The sequence below is a fragment of the Chrysemys picta genome, chromosome 3, assembly GCF_011386835.1.
Source record: "Chrysemys picta bellii isolate R12L10 chromosome 3, ASM1138683v2, whole genome shotgun sequence".
NCBI classification, from domain to species: Eukaryota; Metazoa; Chordata; order Testudines; family Emydidae; genus Chrysemys; species Chrysemys picta.
This window is the reverse complement of record NC_088793.1, coordinates 114,742,703-114,764,285: the sequence shown is the minus strand read 5'-3', so window position 1 is coordinate 114,764,285 and position 21,583 is coordinate 114,742,703. Positions and strand designations below refer to the sequence as shown.

At 42.3% G+C, this 21,583-nt stretch overlaps 1 protein-coding gene across 7 annotated transcripts in view; it reads right to left on the bottom strand.

Annotated features, from left to right (window-relative positions):
- Positions 1 to 21,583, bottom strand: part of CCDC170 (coiled-coil domain containing 170) — a 67,180-nt gene that overhangs the window by 34,239 nt on the left and 11,358 nt on the right. For 5 of the 7 annotated variants that reach the window (XR_006173992.2, XM_005301398.4, XM_024112526.3 and 2 more), the window contains 5 exons: positions 20,098 to 20,229; positions 16,922 to 17,178; positions 8,978 to 9,122; positions 6,703 to 6,888; positions 741 to 1,058 (listed from right to left, as the gene is read on the bottom strand). Coding sequence is in view for 6 of the 7 variants with exons in the window: in XM_005301398.4 (XP_005301455.2) it covers positions 741 to 1,058; positions 6,703 to 6,888; positions 8,978 to 9,122; positions 16,922 to 17,178; positions 20,098 to 20,229 (1,038 nt within the window). In the remaining variant the exon portion in view is untranslated. Of the gene's footprint in view, positions 1 to 740; positions 1,059 to 6,702; positions 6,889 to 8,977; positions 9,123 to 16,921; positions 17,179 to 20,097; positions 20,230 to 20,375; positions 20,586 to 21,583 lie in introns of those variants that run through there. The other 2 variants (XM_042848254.2, XM_042848253.2) reach the window with 2 other exon arrangements.

The window sequence follows — 21,583 nt, the reverse complement described above, 5'->3', positions numbered from 1 at the left end:
CCTCACCAGGGTGCTGCAAGGGCTGTCAGAGTACAGGTGCCACGTGAGGGGGATTAGGATCTGGCCTTCAGTCTTTAATTATATGATCACTTCTTATTTTTTCCCCTCACAAAAACCATGACTTATTCACTGTGCACAATGGACTGATCAGTGAAGGAGGCAGATGTTTAAAGTTCATTTTTTTTTCTTCATTGTTTAATGTGTGGTCCTGTGCCTCATACACTGCACAACATCAAAACTCTGCTCAGAGAAGAAAGTTTCCTTCATTCTTAGACTTTCCTATGATGCCACTCACAGGCATCTCTGATCACCTAATGTTACTGAATTTACTTTCAGAATAACCCTGTGAGCACTCCATTTTACAGATGGGGGAACTGAGGAACAGACCAATCAAGTAATTTACCCAAAGTCACACCAAAGTGAGACCCAGTTCAGTGTCTTAAACACAAGAGAATCATTTCCCCTCCCTGAGGACTCCTGTCTGACTTCCTGACTACATCAGCTTCATAACAAACTCTATAACTTCAGTGAATGATCCAAAGTTGTTCTGGGCCCAGGCTTGTCCAGTTTGCATACTGAATGAGGCAGGAGTCCTGTGAAAAAATATTATAGGACCACTATAGTTAGGATTCTATCATAAATGCAACACATACATGCAGAGTCTGGAATTATAGCTAATATGGAAAAGGAGCCATACAAAAATCAAGCAGATTGAATAGGTACAGAAGCAATCCACTTACTATCTTTTTGCTCTCTTCCCTGTGGCCAAGTTCTCGAACTCGCTCCATGATAGCCTCCTCAGAGGGTTTAACTATTACAGAACTGTTGCTAAGAAGGGTAGCAACTTGCTCTTTAAAAGCACTCAGCAGGCTCTGAGCAGTCCTGGCCTCGTCTATGCTGCTTTTCAGACTCCCATCCATCTCACTGGAACATCTCTTCAGGTGGTGCAGTTCCTGCTTTGAGGCTTCCCAAGCCCTCTGGCTAGCAGCCAGCCGATCTTGGAGGCTTTTGATCTCCTTCTCTAGACTCTGTTTGGCTGTTAAAGCACTGTCCAGATCCTAAAATACAAAAAACATAAAACCAGGCTTAATCCAGGCCAAAAATAAGGACTGGGGACTAAATGGCTAAGGCTAGGTCTACACTACCCGCCTGAATCGGCGGGTAGAAATCGACCTCTCGGGGATCGATTTATCGCATCCCGTCGGGACGCGACAATCGATCCCCGAATCGACGCTCTTACTCCACGAGCGGAGGTGGGAGTAAGCGCCGTCGACAGAAAACCGCAGAAGTTGATTTTGCCGCCGTCCTCACAGCGGGGTAAGTCGGCTGCGATACGTCGAATTCAGCTACGCTATTCACGTAGCTGAATTTGCGTATCTTAAATCGACTCCCCCCTGTAGTGTAGATGTACCCTAATTTTCAGCATGGAGAGGTGAGTAGCAGAGAGGTGCAGGAACTAGTAGCATTAGGGCCAAAGTTGTTCATTATGGGCCCAATCTTGCAAGTCCTTCACAGACAGAATACTTAGTGAGGCAAATAGGACTCCCATATGCATTTAGAATCAACTACCTTCATGGTATAGTGAATGGGGAAGTAAGATTTGAAGATGACACAAAATTACTTAGATCTATAAATACATTGCTTAGATTGTGATGACTTTCATTAAGAAAAAACGGTGACTGGGAAACTCAGTGGTGGATGAAATTTAACACAGACAAGTGCTGGTAATGCACACTAGAAGAAATGGTGTAAGATTTAAAACTACTTGCATATACTGACGGGGTCTAAATTAGTGATATAGGAAAAGATCAAGGCAACATCTCAGCACACTCCATGAAGATATCTGAATAATAAGGCCTCAGTGGTTTTAAAAAACAAAAACAAAAAGTGACAAGCATACCAGAATTATTTCCACACAAAATAGGGGTGTGGCTAAATGAGAAAAAAGTTATAATAGCATATAAGGAAAGTGCAAATATTCAAATATTGATTGGTTGCCTCATCTCAAAGAAGGCACAGATGAGAGAGAGAGAGACAGGTGGAGAGATGAAGAATAAATCAGATTAGAAGCATGATGGGGAGACTTTCAAAGAAGGAGAAATTTTAAAACTGGGACAATGTAGGGCCACATCACGTTGTTCAAAGGAGGTGAGGAATGTCAATATCAAACTAGCCACCTTTCCCCTTGAGCCTACAGTTGCCCGTGTGTGTGAATATTGCTCAGTCTGGGAAAGGACACAGGACCTGTGATCAAGTCCTGGCCTTGATCACCTTTATTGAAAATGGTTTTTGACAAAATCTAAAAACAAGAGCCATCTTCTTGGATTTGACTGCCACCTATGACACAATTTGGCACAGAGTCCTTTTGTTTAAACTCTCTCAAATTACCCGCATTGGGTGTTCGAACTAATAGAGCTCTCTTTCTCCAACACAGGCAGTTTACAGTACACCTGGGCAACTGCTGTAATTCTTGGAAGTGTCAAATCAATGGCCTCCCTCAAGGCTCAGTTCTTTCACCGATGCTGTTCACTGTGTACATCAACAACCTGCCAGCTATACTCTCGTGCAAGTTCATCTATGCCAACGACATCTGCTGTAGCCACCAAGCTGTCCTTCTCAAAAACTGACAAGATTTTGAATGAAGATGTGAATCTCATGGCAGAGTATTGTAGTCAATGGCACCTGCCGAACTTTTCTAAGACTGTTTCTAGTGTATTCCATCTGTATAATGCAAATGCAAACCAGAAGTTAAACATTTTCCTCAATGGCCAATGCCCGCGGCATGATCCAAACCCAGTTTACCTCAGTGTGACATTGGATAGATCATTAACGTATCGCAACCACTGAGGAAGATGGCAGTCAAAGTCAGCACTCAAAACAACCTGCTCAGAAAATTGGACAGTTCAACCTGGAATGCGAGCGCCCGGAAGCTTAGATCATCAGCCCTTTCCCTCTGCTATTCAACAGCAGAGTACTGTGCTCCTGTCTGGTGTCGCTCATCTCACGCGAAGTTGCTCGATGTAGAGCTTAACAAAGCTATGCATATTGTTAGCAGGACTCTGTTGCCATGGCTACCAATACTTAACTTAGCACCACCCCATATTTGCCATGAAAAGGTCTCTTTCATGCTGCTAGCAAAGATCCATGAGAATAGCGACCTGCCGCTGTACTCAGACCTCTTCAACCACCCAGCAGCTCACCTGTCTTCTAGATGCCTGTAATGGGGTTGGCACCCATCTTTCATCAGCACCTCACATGATCGATGGTTTCTTTGGCAAGTCTTCAGTGACTCAGCCCTCCAGCCACATCACACACACTGTCTGTAGGTGGAACAGACCCCTTTTGATATACAGTCTTTACCTTCTCCCAGCCCTGGCCTTGGGCCATACCTCCAGGGCTTCCTCCCTTAAGACATTATCTTCCTGCAGCCCTCTCTGGGCTGAGTTCTTGCTCAGTCCCCTCAGCCAGTCAGGAGCTCCTTCTTAGGTCTCCAGGTCCCTGCCCACACTGAGATTTCCATGGTCCTGCTGCTCTTTCAGCCAGCCGGGAACACGAGCCTCTTCCAGCTCCAGGCAGCAACTGACAGAGAAGTGTCTCTGCTGCTCCTTTTTATATGGCCCTCCTGGCCCGATTGCCTGCTCCTGCAGTCCCTCTGATTGGCTGCTTCCCTTGCAGCCACTCTAGGCCACTTGGAGGACTTCTCTTCTGCTCCTCTCTGGAACGGGGTGTGGTAGGATTCTGAGGCCTCCAGAAGGGGGCCTCTAGGCCTAGTCTAGCCTGTCACAATTCTCTTTATGTTCATTTATGCCACCACAGGACATGATGGTGGAATCTGCTTGGCACGAGTGGTCAATGAGGACAGTCATTAATCACTCTCTCATCACTGATGCAACCCGTCCATCAGGTTTTGATCTGCCAAGGCACCTGTGTTCATCTCTGACCCAGTTTCAAAGAGGACAGGGCACTGTGCGGCCAATCTCTTTAAATGGGATTTTTCTAGTGATGCAGCTATGGTCAACTTCAGACTATGTCACATATCATTGTCGAGTGCCCACTGACTTATTTTGACGGCAGGCTACCGGCTTTCCACCTGGCTGATGATGACACCATTAAGTGGCTGGGCATGTTGCACATATGCCAATAAGTCTGGACTCTGCAAATTTAGGGGACATGGCAGGGTAGGTGAGGCAGGACAGCAGCCCTATCTAGCATCCCTGTAGAATCATCTTTAGAAATTTCTGAGGAAGTTAATTCTTGCATAGTCCTTCTATGTCCCTTAAAAGGAGTGTACACAGCAGGAATACAGACAATGATAGCAAAGGTCCCAAAGGAGCTATGTTGCCATGAGATGCTGGAGCCTGGAGAATAAGGCATAGGGGCTGCTGCTCTGTGAATACTCCAAGATCCTGGGAATATTCTCATTGATCTCATTGGATCTCACTGTTGTAGAGCCATGACCCTTGCCTCAGCTTGTGTAAACTCACAGCGCTTGCCAAGTAAATTTTCTCTTCTTTGTGATGATCCAGTCATCAGTTTGAGAAAGAGATAGAGGCAGTAGATGTGCCAGGGGTATATAAAATAATGAATGGTATAGAGGCGGCCAGTTGGACCATGCTGCATACACTGTGCTGTGAAATAAGAACAAGAAGCCATTCAATGAAAGAAAACATTTTAACACATACAAAACCAAAAACATGGTTCTGCTTCATTTAATCAGCCCGTGAAACTCTTTGCCCCAGGATATTAATGAGACAAACAGTTTAATAAGATTTTTAAAAGGATTAGAGATTTATGTGAATAAGAATAAACTCCACAGTCAAACTAGCTGGGATTACAATGTAGCAAGGAATATAATCCTTCACGCTTCAGGGCACTGTTTGAGTAACAACTAAAAATGGGAAGGAATTTCCCTTCCCACAAGGTACAACTTTACACAACCAGATGGGTACATTTACAGGGAGTCATTTGCCTTCTCCAGAAGCATCAGGGTTCAAATACTGTGGGAGGCAGGATACCAGACTTAATTGGTCAGGTTTGTTGCAATGTGATAATCCCTGTGTTAAATACATTTAAGAATAAACAAAGAAACAAAACCATATTAATTAGGTGAATACTGTCATTACTCATTACTAAACTAATTTTAGAACTGTCAACCAAATCTTGGCATAGTTCATTTTATGTCCCTTCTTCAACTCTAAAGAGGTCCTCTTAACAGAGAAATCATGCAAATCAAATTATGGGTATTATAGGAAAGAATGAAGGGAGGTCTATTCCAATTATAATATTACTTCATCAGTCTGTAGATTTCCTTTCGCAGGTCACAGCACAACAGCAACTAGTCAACATAAGTGTGAGCATTAACCAGTTATGATCTCAGTTTTTTTTTTTTTAATTTGCAAACAAATACAGTTGCTTCAAAAGGATAAAATAATTCAAAAGGAACATAATTATTGTGCCTCTTTCTCATTTTAAGTGTCATGGGTTATAACAAACCATTTATTTTTAAAAAAAACTTTCTTTTTAAGAGTCATATTTACAAGTCAGCTGATGCATAAATCTTAAAAAATAAACAAATGCAAGTTGAAAAGAGTAGTAAAATTCTATGTTAAAATTAAATGCTGAACAGCTTCATAGATATAGTTTATCAGGTCAATATATGTATTCAACCTATTTTTAATTATAATTTTAGGATGATCTTGCCAATCATAGCAAATGTTGGAACTGCAGACAAGAAAATGCCAATATCTCACATATTCTGTGTATTCATAAAAAATTGTGCATAGTATAAGCCGGATCCAAAGCCCACTGAATTCAATGAAAAACTCCAATTGACTTCAGTGGATTTTGAATCATGGATTGTGGAGGCATGCTGCTAGCCAGGATTTCTCAGTGTGCAAGTCAAATGACTATTTATGATTATGAAGTATGAGTTTATTATACCATACAAATAATCTGGTATCTGACAGACAAGATACTTCACTACCAGTTCTTTCAATGGAATCTTTAGGAAAACATTTTGTTAAATACTATTCAATGAATTTCCCTCTATTTCCGAAGAACAAATTTTACAGCAATTTAAAAAAAAAATCTGGCTCCAATTGCATCTCCGGATACTCCTGATTCTCTATGGAAAAATACTTGTAATAATTGTTTTTTTGGTTTTTGTTTTTGTTTTTTTAACTCCCTCAAGCTTACTTCAAGGAATAAAATATGGATTTCTTAGCATACATTTCTACTCATCTATCAGACTCTTACCTCAGAGTAAAATCAATAGTTCTGTACATTCATGCTGACTTACACAACATCCGCCCAGCTACCACTTTGAGAAGGCAATAACCGGGGATACAGTTGTTGAATGAGAGTGAAAACATCACTCCATCGGCATATAGGAAACATCAACACTAAAACAGAGTTCTCTAACAAAAGCATTTTAATCTCCTAATATTCTTGAGACTTCATGAACTTGAAGGTGATAACAGAAAAATACTTTTTTTAAAACTAAGCATAAAAAAAATATCTTCAACCAGCACCCTAACCTGATAAGAGTTTTCCAAACTAAATCTTGTTGGTAATAGCATGTGTTGAAATCTTACCATCATTTACTTTCATTTCACACCATGTTCTTCTACTGAAAAATGCATTTTTAATTTCTAGAAATAGATCTCTAAAACACACAGACATGCACACTAGAAAATAATTTACCTTGCTAAGCTTGTCCGTGTCTTGGGAGTAGGCTACGGCCTTTTTCTGCTCTTTGCTGACTTCCGAAACAAGCCTCATGATGGTTTCTCTGCTAGCTTTTGACTCTATCTCATGAACATTGATAGCCTCTGCAAGAGTGGCAATCTGCCCTTTTAGCATTGTATTTTCTTTATGCATCTGATTGACCTAGACAGACATACCATTCAAATAGTACTACAATTCTTTACACTGTTTCCTGTTAACTATTGTCTTTACTCATTTAAATGCATTTTCTGTTCCTCATCATCATAAAAAATGTTGTTTGTAAAACCTTTAGGGTCAGATCTATGACTATGTTCTGCTATTTATTTCCAAAGTTTCCTTATAAACAAAATAGAAAGAGCCCATAATATACCACGAGAAAAGTATGCCTTAGCATAGCAAATGTTAATTTGGTTTAGTTATCCACATACAAATTCTCAGCACTAGATCAAATATCATCTGGAGGGCTGTTGTCATTTCTGCATGTCCACACTGATAAGGCAGGGCAGAAAAAAAATAGATTATACAACTATCTTTATGTGGGAAGCAGACAGCTTTTCCATAAGATTTATGGCTAGCAAGCCTTTGGAATGGGAAACCAGCACAGGACATTGAGAAGTGATTTTACATTTGAAATATGCTGAGTCATAGGGAGCCATGTGATTTGGCAGCAGACTCTTCTTGACCATATGAGAGAGTAAGGCTATCTCCTAACAAAAAGGATTTGGGGACTAGATGCTCTTTTGAGCATCAGCCAGAATTCAGGGAAAGATGAGCCCCAAGCATGCGCTTGATCTGTTGAGGTAATGCTGCAGTAACTCCAAGAAGTGTAAAGCCCCACAGGTCTAGAACCCAAGCCTGTAAAACTACCAAGTAGCTGGCAGCTCCAGTCTGCCACCCAGCAGCAGCTGTAACCAACTTGCACTCCATTTCCCATGACCCACTGTGGACACAGACCATGGGAAGTTCCACCTCAAGAGTCTGACAGACAGCAGCCCCATGACTCCTGATTGGCTCACTCCCCTATATAAACCCAAGGAGCATTCCAGGAAGCCTCCAGGCAACTGGCTGCTCTGTAGCTGCCATGACCTTTCCTGCTCGATCTCAGCTTGATTTGAACTTCGCCACTTGACTCGAACCTTGAAACCTGACTTAGACTCTGACACTGGCCTGGACCTGACTACAAACGTCTCTGCTACTCCCAGCTTCAGGTTTGCCACTGCTCTGTCCCTTGGCCCTGACTGCTATTGTGGGAATCCTACAAATCTGGGGTGGGGAATATCTCATGACATTTCAAAAAGAGCAGAAAAATACAGAATTATATATCCCCTTGAGTCCTACTTGAATGATGACTAAAGGTGAAGGTGCTCCTATTCTGTCTTTAACTCTAGTCGTTGCTGAGAGAAAAGACATAGATAAGGGGGGGGGGGGAAATCCAGAACAAATACTCTGTTCTAATACACACTGCTTTCAGTGTGCCCCTTAGAAGAGAAGTAGAGGTGAAAGACTAGCCAGAGAGTGCAAAAGATGTATTAAAGGCAGGTAGAGGGTGCCATTGATTTCATTTTCCTGAATGGGAGCTCAGCTTTCAAAATTTTGGGAAATGCTGGAAGAGAAAGGTATTAAAGATTTTGTATAGCATTCTCTCAGAACTATGCATAATGAATGAATGAAGATTCAATTGTACCTTGTAGTAATTGTGAGTGTTTTGGTACAGGTTCAGAATTAAGGTTGTTTCAGTGTGTGTCACTGAGAATGTTTCTGTTTAATAGCATGACTGCATTAAATGAGTGTTAAGAGTAGTGCCAGAATTGTCATAGTGGAATTTTATAGTTTTTAATATTTTTAGACAAGCATTTAATTGTATATATTTTCTTGATTTGTACTTAGCAATCGTAATTGTAAGTTAATATTATAGGAACATACATAAGGCCTCCCTGAGTTCAATGAGAGCTGTGGAAGATCAGCTCCTCTGAAAACCAGGCCAATATTTGTAAATACTATTTTTATGGTAATATGCTCTGTATAGCCTTATTTGACAACAAAATTCTGACCTTTAACATTTAAGTTGTTTAAACAAGTGTTCTATTTTTCTATTATAAAAGAAAATTGCTGTATTAAATTTTCTACATCAAACCAAATATTTCAAAGACAGTGCACCCTTCTACATTAATATCTATTAGAGCAATACAATGCAGTTAAATATTTAACAAGTCTCTTCAGTATGTAGGCAAAAATAACTGCACATAAACACCTTTGAAATTAAATGTTTGTGTGGTTCCTCTTTTCCTCTGATGTCCACGTCCAGGAATCCAGAAAGCTGTGTTAAGAATTCGCCATGCTTCCAGCTGATCTTAGAAGCTTGATTCTTGCTTTCTTCACACTCATCCAAATATTTGCTAATCAGCCAAAACAAACACACATCAGGAGGAATATTTAGAAACAGTATTTTCTAAAGCAAAAGGCAAAATTATCTCAAGCTCCTTGCTTGGGCCTACCTATTCTAGCACAACCTTCACCTTCAAGTTAAATGTGGTTTAATGCATATACTATGGGCCAACAGGGGCAGGGAGCACTGTTAGATGCAGCACATTCTGCCCCTAAGAAAGCAAACACCTCACAGCCTTATCAAATGATGCCCCTCTGATGATGGGCTCTGAAGATCTCTCTTCAGTCCATGCCAGCAAGATGATTCTATGATGTAGTTTGTTTGGTAGTTGTCCTATTGAGGAGTAAAGCATGGGTTGGAAAGGAAGGAAACTCCAGAAGCACTCCCCATACACACCCTTGGAAAAATACCATGTATTAAAATCATGTTCTGTATTTTAATAAATAGCATAATTTTTGTAATTGAAATAAATAAAACAATTACTATATTTTTAAACACACTGGATGAACTATTGGTTCCACATCACCAATTATGCATATTTAAGAGGACACTTTAAAAAAAAATTCAACCAAAGAGTTAATTTCTGATGGACAACCTTTACTCAAAGCCCCAAGAGAACAGAAAATTCACATAAAGCCAGAGACTTTCACCTTCAATTCTGCACAGAAGGGGAAGTTACTTTTCAGTTAAAGTAACTGGACTTCTTCAAGATGTGTGGTCCATAATCACATTCCACTGATGGTGCACATACAACTCATGAACCTGAGACTGGAGTCTTTTGGTCCAGCAGTACTCGTGCAACACACATGCACCCCGGAGCCTTCATGCTCCTGAGACCTCACACACCAGCTACCACTTGGTTCCTTCTCACCGCAGAACCCCCAAATAGGGACTCCACAGTAGAGGGGATGGAAGGGTGGGAATGTGCATATGAACAATACATCTCAAAGAACTTCCCATTCTCCTTCAGTAAATAACTTCCCATTCTCCTTCAGGTGATTGTCCATATCCATATACCACTGCTGGTGACTCCCAAGCAGTAACTGTGCTAAGGAGGTGGGAACTAACGGTAATTATTTAAACAGAGAGTGAAGAACTCCTTTACTCTTTGGGCTTGGAGGCCTCAGTCAGGATGTAGTGTCTTGGGAACGTGTACATTGATGCCCAAGTGCCTGCTTTACAAATGCAGTAGAACTAGGGTGACCAGATGTCCTGATTTTATAGGGACAGTCCCGATACTCTGGACTTTGTCTTATATATGCGCCTATTACCCCTCCACCCCGTCCCAATTTTTCACACTTGCTATCTGGTCACCCTAAGTAGAACCTCAGAGTTATGAACCTCGGGAATGGAGGTTGTTCATAACTCTGAAAAACACATTATGGTGGTTCTTTCAAGTTTACAACTGAACATTGATTTAATGTAGCTTTGAAACTTTACTATGCAGAAGCAAAATGCTGCTTTTAACCATCTTAATTAAAATGAAAACAAGCACAGAAACAGGTTCCTTACCTTGTCAAAAAACATTTTAAGCTTTCCCTTTTTTTTTTTTTTTTTTTTGAAGTAGTTTACGTTTAACACAGCACTGTACTGTATTTGCTTTTTTTTAATTTGTCTCTGCTGCTGCCCGCATACTTCTGGTTCCAAATGAGGTGTGTGGTTGACTGGTCAGTCCATACCTCTGATGTTCGGAACGCTGAGGTTCCACTGTGTTTGATAATGGTAGACTTCACAGTGATGCTACTGGTACAACTTGCATTCTAGTGGAGTGAGCCCTGATGGATGGTGGATCTACCATGGCCACTTCGCGGCATGTTTTAATACCATCAGAAATTCAGTTTTATGGTATCTGGGATGAACTTGCAGAACCTTTTGACCTCTCTGTGATGGAGGTTAACATGAAGTCTTAGTGATTTTCTAAATACTTCTGTTTAAATAGTAGGCCAGTGCTCTCCTGACGTGTAGAGCAGGGTTTTTCAATCCCTGGGTTGTGACCCAGAACTAGGGTGCCAGAATGTGGCACACATTCACATAGGAAGCCCAGAGAGGAGAGTGTACCCCCGGGGGGGAAGGAAGGCCCTGGGCGGTTTCACCCTGCAGTGGTCCTGCAAGACTGGCTGTGCTCAACTCCCTGCTCCAGGAGTTCTTAGCTGGTGCACAGGATTGCAGTGCTGTTCAGGTTTGGTCCGGCTGCTCCTCCAGGCCAAATTTCAGTGAGTGGTGCTGTGACCCTCTGCACAAAGTCGCTACATCACTCTCCCAAATTTGGCCCAGCAAGCCCACAGGCTAAATCTGAGCAGTGCTGCAACCTCAAAGGTCACACTGCCTGGAGTGAGGAGCCGAGCTCACCCTGTCCCATGAAATAGGAGCCACATGAGTTGCCACTATGGAATGCCAGGTGTAATTATTTAGTATTTACTACATTAATGTGTATATTGTATTTCTTACCCACAATATATTTACTAAACCAGATTTTTTTTTTGCACTAAAGCTATTTACTGGTCACAAGAAGCCTCAAAGTTTACAAATGGGGGCTGAACCCAAAAAGGCTGAGAACCACTGGTCTAGAGTGTGCAACATCACCCCAGATTTGGATGCATGAGGTTTTGGGGGAAATACTGGTAAGTGTATTTTTTGGTTCTAGTGGAAGTCTCTCACTATTCTGGGGAGAAATTTAGGGTGTATGCTCCACCTTGTCTGGGTGGAGCACTATATAGGGTGGGTCAGCCATCAGTGCCTGAATCTCCTGTACTGGGCTGGCAGAAGTTATAGGGATTAAAAATGCAATTTTCATAGAAAGGTGTAGAAAAGAAGAAGAGGCCATAGGTTTGAAGAGTAGGTCCCTGAAGTCTGAGAGTACCACTTTTAAGATCCATGAGGATCTAGGTTCCTTGATTGGTGGGAATACCTTAATTAGGGCCTTCAGGAACCTAATTACTAACAGATTGAGGAAAAAATGGTATGGTCCTCCACTGGTGGAAGATGAGCTGAGATGACCAGTAGGTGATGCTTGACTGAACTGAGGGACGGGTTATTGCATTTTAGTCTGGGTAAGTAGTCGAGGATTTGAGGGCTCAAGGAATGATGTGGTACCACTGATTTTTGGTGGCACCAGTGAAAAACGTCATCCATTTTGGCAGGTAGGTTTTTCTTGTTGATTATTTTCTGCTGCTTATTAGAACTTCTCTAACTAGAGAGGTGCAGGCCAGCTCTATTGACAACAGCCACCCTTGCTGTGAGTTGCAAGGATGTAAGATGCAGGTGTTGGGTCTATCACTTGTTCTGAGACAGCAGGTCTGGGAGCAGAAAAAAGGCTCAGTAGGTCTATAAAGTAGAACTGTCAGGGCCACACTGGAGCTATGAGAATTAGCTTGGCCAAGACCTGTTTCAGTTTGCAAAGTACTATGGCAATAAGAGGGGCCGGGGGAAGCATAGATCAGGTCTCCTGTCCACAGTAACACAAAGGCATCTGCGATGGATTCCAGTCTCATTCCACCCCTTGAGCAGAATCTCAGGCACTTGTTGTATTGAGTGGCAAACAGGTCCATTTTGGGATTGCCCCAGTCCATGAAGATGTCCACCAGAATCTTGTCTTTGATCTCCCATTCACAATCTGGGAGGAAGTATCTGTTGAGATTGCCCACAAGCATATTCTGCAGTCCAGGTAAGTGTACCTCCACACCAGCAATAACTGTATGTTTGATGCACCAGTTCCAAAGCGTGATGGCTTCCTGGCAGAGCGGGGAAGGCCTGTCTCCACCTTGTTTGTTGATATAAAACATGGTGGTCGTGTTGTTGATCATGATTAATATGGACTGCCCTTCTGTTAGGTGGAGAAAGGACTCACAGACCTCCAGTATGATTTTGAGTTTTAGGAGATTGATGTACGTTCTCTTCTCCCTTGGGGACCATAAACCCTGTGTCTTTAATGTGTCCATGTGGGCACCCCACTGTAGCAAGGATGTGTCTGTGACTATGGTCTTCGATGGCAGGAGCATCCAGAAGGTGACCCCTCTGCAAGCACTCTTTTTCCCCACCATTTCAGTGAAGACAGGACCATGGGTGAGTTAATGAGAGGCATCCAGACAATGTTTGGAGGGTGTGTAAAACAGCTTCTACTAATCCTGCAAGCAGTGGAGGTGAAGTCTGGCATGTGGTATCAAAAAGGTGCAAGAAGCCATATGATCTAGAAGGGCAAGGCACAACCTTCCATTGGTACATGGATTTCCCTCCAACTGAGAGTTAGAATGGACAGGTTCTCAAATACATCTTGAGGCATGTAGGCCCTGGATGTGGAGACGTCTAAGATCACACCAATGAATTCAGTCCTCTGATCTGGGATTACCATCTATTTCAATTTCTTGACTTTCAGGCCTGACCTCTGAAAGAGGTTGAGTGCATTTTGGATAGCTTCAGATACCTGTTGAGGAGCGGTCCCCCATATAAACCAATCATCCAGGTAAGATTATTTATTGATGTTAAAACTTCTCAGGTTAGCTGCCACTACTGATAGCACCTTGCTAGATCTCCTCGATGCTGTGGAGAGTTCAAAAGGCAGGGTTCAATATTGATAGTGGTCCTTGCCAACTGTAAATCATAGGTACTTCTTGTAGGCAAAATGATGGAGATATGGAAGTACTCATCCTGCAGCACAAGAGATCTGAACCAGTCTCCAGACTCTAGACTTGGGATTATCAGTGTCAGAGGGAACCATCCTGAACTTCAACTTGTGAATGAATGTAAGGTTCTGCAAGTCCAGGATGGGTTGCCAGCCTTCCTTTTTCTTCAGGATAAGAAAACAGCTGCTCTAAAAGCCTTTTCCCCTGGACCGAGGAGGGGCCTCTTCCATCACACTGAGAGAAAGGAGCATGAGGACCTATTGATATTATAGATCCTTGTGAGAAGAATCCTGGGAAAGGGGAATTGAGTGTAGGCACTGCTGAAAACCAGATGGTGTACCCATGTGTTATTGTGTCTTTGGCTCATTGGTTGGGGGTGAAATAGCCAAAGGAACCCCCTGGGAAGGAATGTCATCACATCTTCAACGTTAACTATTTCAGAGACTTCTCTAAAAACACATGTCCAAAATGACTGGTTACATGACACACAATCAAATTTATCCTGTCTTATTCATCAATTTTTCCCCAATATAACAGCAAGTTACCCCCATGTACAGCATGTGTGTACAATATGTTCTCTATGACTACTGTCTCATTTGAAGATACGCCAACCAGGAATTATCTTGAAAGTTAATGAAAATAAATTTCTTTAAGTTACAGCAACAGCACATAGCATTAACCTACTTTTTTTAAAGCCAGAGTACATTTGATCAAGTGAATTTCTGCAGAAATACTTGCACCTCTGATGTGTCTGAAGCCACAAGACCGACCTAGCAAAACTAACCTGTATGTGTATTCTGATCTAACAGTGTATACACTTTTGTGTGGCATGCACACGGTCCTGAAGACTGTTAAATTGATAAATGCAGCACAGGACATTGCATCTTTTACAGTGTAAAGTTGTATATGACAAGAAACATTGCCCAATGAATAGTGGGAGGGGAAAAAAAATCAATGGATTGGAAAATCTAACAAAAGGCATATCAGAACTGCACATGCTTGTAGATACTGTATGTAAGCTTTCTTCCTACCCTAATAGCTATCACCAGCAATGGTTCTCTTCCTCTCTCTTGGCATAACTATAACTACAAACATACCACAATATCTGAGCACCTTGATATTGCATTATCCAGAATGGTGTATGTAATAGAGAAAAATACAAAAGGTTATATTAATGTAACATTATTAGTTACAAATATGAAAGCTCAAATACACGGAAATGAAAAATGTTCACAGTAAGTTGAGCCACGTTGTACAAACTGCATATTTTCTAGTGTATACTCACATAAAAAGTCATATATTCATGTATGTATTTAAAAACAAATACACAAATTGAAATTACAATGCATGTATAGCATAACTGAATTTTCCATATTATGAAAACTTTACTTTTCTGGTTTCATGACTATTGAGCATTTAAATATGTAATCTCAATCTTAAGCACAAATTTTTGTATTTTCACTTCCCTGCTTTTTCTTTCAGGGAAAATCCAAGCTATTAGGCTGGAAGAGTTCACAAACTCCACTGGTAAAGCTAGTGGATCTTCTAAACCCTTAGAAATTCAGACTGGGGAGATAACAGACTCAGTGACCTTGGTGAAACTTATAGGAAAGTCCTATAGATTTGCAGCTGCAACTGATTAAACGCTTCACTGGAGTAAACCTCCCTTCTGCAGAGTTTATTTTTAACCTCTGTAAAAACATATTGTTTTTCTGACAGGTGCTACTGGCTGCCATCAGACAAGTCTTTGGTTCCAACAAGCACAGACCTAGTTACGGTCAATAAGTGCATCAAGCATTCTTTCAGACTCAATGGAATAAATAATTTAGCCTCTTTATTTAATACAAAGAGCTATAAACAATGGAGGATGGCCCAGACTATCTGGCAGGTCAGGGATTTCCCTGATTGAAAACACCGGGGCTAAGAGATTGGTTTCTCAGCCTGTGTGTGGTAGGGTTACCATATTTTGTGCCTCCAAATGGAGGACACTCCACGGCCCCCGGTCCCGCCCCCAGCCCCACCCACACACCCCACCCAACCCCGCCCCCTCCCCAAAGTCTCCGCCCCCTCCCCTGCTTCCCGCGAATATTTGATTTGCGGGAAGCCTGAAGCAGGTAAGGGGGAGTGTGGGGGGAGGAGGCGCGGCCCAGGCTGGCCCCCCGGCGTTTCCAGCCTGGGTCGGCTCGGGCCCTGGGGTGCCGGCCCCCGCCGACCACCCCCGGCCCGCCCAGCACTGCCGGCTCCCCGCCGGGCCCGGCTCCCCGCCGGCCCGGCCCCCCGCCGGCCCCGCCGGCCCGGCCCCCGGCTGACCCGGCTCCCCGCCGGCCCGGCTGACCCGGCTCCCCGCCGGCCCGGCTCCCCGCCGGCCCGGCTGACCCGGCCCGGCTGACCCGGCTCCCCGCCGGCCCGGCTCCCCGCCGGCCCGGCTGACCCGGCCCGGCTGACCCGGCCCGGCTGACCCGGCTCCCCGCCGGCCCGGCTGACCCGGCCCGGCTGACCCGGCCCGGCACCGCGCCCCCGGCTCCCCGTCCGGCCCCGCGCCCGGCCCGGCACTGTGACCCTGGCCCGGCACTGCGCCCCCGGTTCCCGGCCCGGCACCATGCCCCCGGCCCGGCACCGCCGGCCCCGGCCGAGCACCACCGAGCCCTCCCGATTTTCCCGGACATGCCCGGCTTTTGGGGATTTCCCCCCGGACGGGGATTTGAGCCCCCAAAAGCCGGACATGTCCGGGAAAATCCGGACGTATGGTAACCCTAGTGTGTGGTAGAAGCAGAGAAAGCCTGTAGAAGGCATGGTGAATGTGACCCTAAGAGGAAGCAGAAAAAGACATTGTCAGGCACAGAGCTCGCTGGAGTGGCACACTTAGGGGTATCTAAGCTAAGAAAGTGTGCCTGCTCTTTGTTTCTACTATGTTCAGGGAAACTGGGCTTTGTGTACATTATTTGTAAATAAACAAGATTACACCAAAGAATATACCTGACTCATATCAAGTTCTCTTCCTAAAGGGCACAACTCTGCAAGGCCCTGAATACTGGCTAACTGCCCAGGCCAAAGGGGCAATAATATACAGCTCAATACAAATCTGTTTCTGCACTGAAATTTAACTACAAAGGTAGTTTTCTACGTTGGCAACTACAGTACAGTGACATCTCAACCCAAAATTATACCACAGCTTGATTGAATCTCTTACTTCAGTTTGGCTTCCTGGTTATGGATCTTCTCCTTCAACTCCCAATTCTCCTGGAGCAAAACATGTGCTGTTAGGTCTGTCTGTTTTTTGGAAGTGGCAAGCACACCTGATTCCTCCTCCATCTCCTGAACTCGATTTTGCAAAGAGAGGAGTAGAGAGGATTGTCTAGCATTGTTTTCCTTGTAGCTTTCCACTTCAGCCTTCAGCTCTTGCAATGAGACTTCTTTAGAGACCATTTTGGATCTGAGATCTAGAAGCTATAGACAGAGGAGAGGAAGAGAGAAAAAAACAAATAATTGTAAGAAAAATTCAATATAGACTACGTATTTGAACTGTCTTAAATTATTATTTAATGTAATTATTATTAAATTGTTTATTTTTTTAAAATCCGGCAGGAAATACCTTTTGGAATCAAAGTATCTTATTCTTCTACTCTATTACCAACAGATTCAGTGGGGGGAAAAAAAGTGACAATAGCTACCATTTTTTCAATACTCACAGAAAGCAGTATGTAAACTCCAGTTTCAGTATGAAGTAAACAAAAATAGCCACATCGCTTTCAGTGCCATTCGAAACAATAGCAAAAATATGTATTAGCTGAATAAAATGGGCAAAGTTAGTAAGAAGAAAAATGTTATTTTTAAATATCTATAAAGGTATTTAAAAAAAACAGAGCAGAAACAAAAAGAACCACTGTTTTTTAAATTATTTTAAATGGAGTTTTACATTAGGTTGAAACAACATTAAGGTTTGTAAAAATCACACATACAAAAGTTAGGAAATACCAGAATTAAGGTTTCCTGTGAAACCTTAATGATACAGTCTTTAATTGTGATCACATATTTTTCACAAGATCTCTTCCTCCCTGTTCTCAGTTCTGGTGTCTGGTGCCACAGTGGCCTCTCGCTAATGGAAAGAGTAATTGCAAGAAAAGTCCTGCTCAGTCCTGGGCTGGAGCGTACTCACTAAGCTCTATGGCAGGGGTAATCAACAGGCAGACCACAGGCCAAATCCGGACTGCCAGATGCTTTTGAACAGACCCCAAAATCTTTTTATTTACTTATCATCATACTTTTTAAAAAAATTATTTCCTCCAGAGTCTGGACCTTGACTATACCTTGACCAAGAAATTTGGACCTTGACAAAAAATAATTGACTACCCCTGCTCTATGGGAATGAAGCATGCTCACTGTGGCTGTGGCTCTAAAGAGCTGCAGAATGTTCAGTGAAGACAGAATGTTTGGAAAATGTTGCTAACAAGCCTCTACACAGCATGTGCAAACAGTGATTTTCAGAGGCTTATAATTCAGTCAAGTAGATTAGGTAGATTTCCACAGGAACAGCAAAAGGCACCTCTCTGATCCCCTTCTGGCACCCGTTGCCTAATTTCAAGTCCCTGTTCCAAAGTATGAAAGTGCTAGAGCTTCTCAACAAACAGTTCGAACTTTTTTTAAGGAACACTGGCAAAATAATGTATATTCCCTAGCCTCGTTCTCAGAAAGAGTTGATCCACTTTTGCTGAAAATTTCCCAGCAACATTCAGCCTGAGGCAGACCTGGCATGTAAAATTTCAGCCTAAATGGTCAAAGTTATAAACAACTAAAAACAGGGATTTACAATAGAAAGTGCTAAGCAACACTTAGGTGTTGCTTCCAGCTCCATTATAATGAAAAATATGCAATATGTGGCAGTTAGCTCTTACCACATGAAAACTAAAACTAAGATTAACAAGCTATGTGAGTGCTCTTTTAATGCAAGAAGGATGGATTTGTGATTAAGGCACTGGACTGGAACTCAGGAGATCAGAGTTTAATTTCTGGCTTTGCCAAAGATATCCTGCGTGACCACAGACAAGATACCTAATCTCTCTGAGCTTTAATTCCCCATGTAGACATGGGATAACAACACTTCCTTTTTCTCCCTTGTCAATTTAGACTGTATGCCATTCAGTGTCCCTTATTATGAGTCTGTACAGCACCAAGCACAAGGGGGCTCTGAATTCAGCTGGGACATGTAGATGTTACAAACAACAACATGAATTTAACAAGAATTTGAGTATTTTGGATGAAAGTGAAGCTGGCTTTCTTTACTCCCTTTCTGCCTTTTCCAAAAACAGCAGTGAAAAAAATTCTATAAAGTGGCCTGTCACCATGACAGTAAGTAAAGAGATTATTAAAGTATTTACTCCCTTCATTCAAGAGTTGGAGTCAAGTAAAGGATCAACAAGAATCTCATCTTCTTTAATTCTTTCTGATGAAATGTAAAGCCAAGTTACTGACCACATACATTAATTAAAGATTGGTAGGCACTTTTTGCAACAATATGAGGATTAACTGGCCAAATTCCAGCTCAGATAATTACATTCTACAGATCTACATTCACCCCTGTTTCACTTGGATATAGTATTAATAATTTATTGTTCTAAACTGTTGCTTATCATTGCTGTGAACTATTTAAGAGTTGCTTGATTTCACAACAAATTTAGTTGCATTTCGTTCATGGGCAAAGTGAATTTTGATTTTGATGCACCATACAGGTAGATCCTAAGCATTTTACACAGAGAGAGAAGGGGAGAAAGAGAACATGCTCTTGTAACATTTATTAAATGCTTTAGGTGCCACCTGGATGAAGAGTGCTATGAGTATAGGATGCTATCATTCATTTCTATCAGCACAGAAAAACCACCTTTCTGCATGACTGTACTGCACAACTGGATCAACTAAGCTTCATTCAGTAATGGAAATAAAAAATGAACATGTTAACAAGTGGGAAAAATATGAGAGCCCTGGAATCAACATATGTTAAAATCACTCAGATAACCACAGTGTTGAAATATTAACTTTGGTTAGAATTGTGAAATACTGTATTTTACAGCCAAACACAATAAGAAAATCATCCTGGTGCCAACTTCAGTTAACGAACAAGATAATGGCGCAAAGACTGGCAACTGATATAAGCAGAAAAAAAAATTTGTGGCAAATTTGAATAAATGTAATCTGAAAACAAAAACAAAATCCCACAATTAATAAAACAAAGATACATTTTACATTCCCTGTAAGGAGATTTAGTGGATCTACTTTCTCTGCACTGTGTGCATAGCTCACATTAACAGAAAAAGGAACTTTTAGGGGGATCTTTTGGGGGGAAGGGAGGGAGGATGATTCTTTAAGACTTACCTCTGACTGGGCACATTCATACTTTACCAGAAGTGCTGCAAGTTCACTACGGGCAGTTTCAGCCACAGCCCGATAGTGATTTGTCTGTTCTCGAGTAACCGGTATATCCAGAAGAATGTGATCATAAGCTCCCTGGGAAGACATCACAGTCAAGGCAAAATGAGAACCATCAGACACCATGTTTCTGAACAACTTTTCTTCAGATTTGTTCTGTCATTCAGTACCTCAAAGAAAACACACTGAAAATGCTGTACACTAACATTGGGTGCCATACCTACCAATGGTGTAAACAGATATAATTGTACTCAAATCAGTGGAGTCCCTCTACTCACACTGGTGGTGAATTTGACCCTCAGTGTGTTAAAGTGTTAAAATTCTAGAGTACAGCAGCGAAGTTACTTATGTAGTTATTACATGATTAAGCATTAAAGACAAAGAAAGCTTTACAGACTGTCCTTGGCCAGCGGGAGGTTGTGTCCCCCTACTATTTCAGTATTTAAACTCTGTTCCCGCACTGCACACTGATTTATAGTTTTGCAGAAAATAAAATATCTATGGGGGGTGGGGGTGGAGGTGGGGGGAGTAGTCTGAGGGATTAAAAAGCATCAAAACACAATACATAGCCATGTAACTATTCAGCTCCCAACACCACCCTGTTCCTCTTAGCTTTTAGACTTTTCCCATTCCCCAGCAGACCATATCTGACATTTTGACAATGTATAGAAGTGTTCAGCTTTTGGATGCTCTAATCTGGATGATCTGAATCCTGAGTTTTGTTTTCATTCTCTGAGTCCAAGAGCACCTTGCAGCACTTATCACAGGAATCCCAATTAGTTTAAGTAAAACCAGTCCATTTAATTTAGAAAAGAGAGAAATCAAAGCCATGCCTTCCAATTTAGGTCTACTCCAGGGTCCGGGCAACAGCCCCATTAGATAGGACATATTTTGTAGTTATTGTAGATTGAAACAATATTAAATCTGACATTCTTAGAGCAGAACTGTGTTTAGTACATGCAGGGAATGCAAAGGCATAGGGAGAGGGCACAAAAAAAAACCCTCTCTGTACCTCCACCAACTCCCATGCAGAAATGAAACACAACTGTGGTCCTTGCACTATTACAAAAGAAAGATATACTCCCATCCAGCAATGCTGTTAGAGCTAGAAATCCCAGAGGGGACAGAGATAGGACACAATCCACACTGGCCTGCAGAGCTGGTCTCACTCTGGAAAGGACACACTCCCTCCTCTTCAAGGGTTTCTCAGGGCTTGTCTACCCACAGAGTCATTCCTGATTAACTCCACATGTGGACACTTTTATTCCACAATAAGAATGTCCATGCATATTGTTCTTCAAGAATAGTTATTCCAGAATAACTATGTCTGAAGAACTCCACCTGCAGACAAGTCCTCGTGTCTATACCTCTGGGAGCTCCCATTGAGGCAGTGCACCACACCAAACCCACTGCATGCCAAATTGCACCCTTG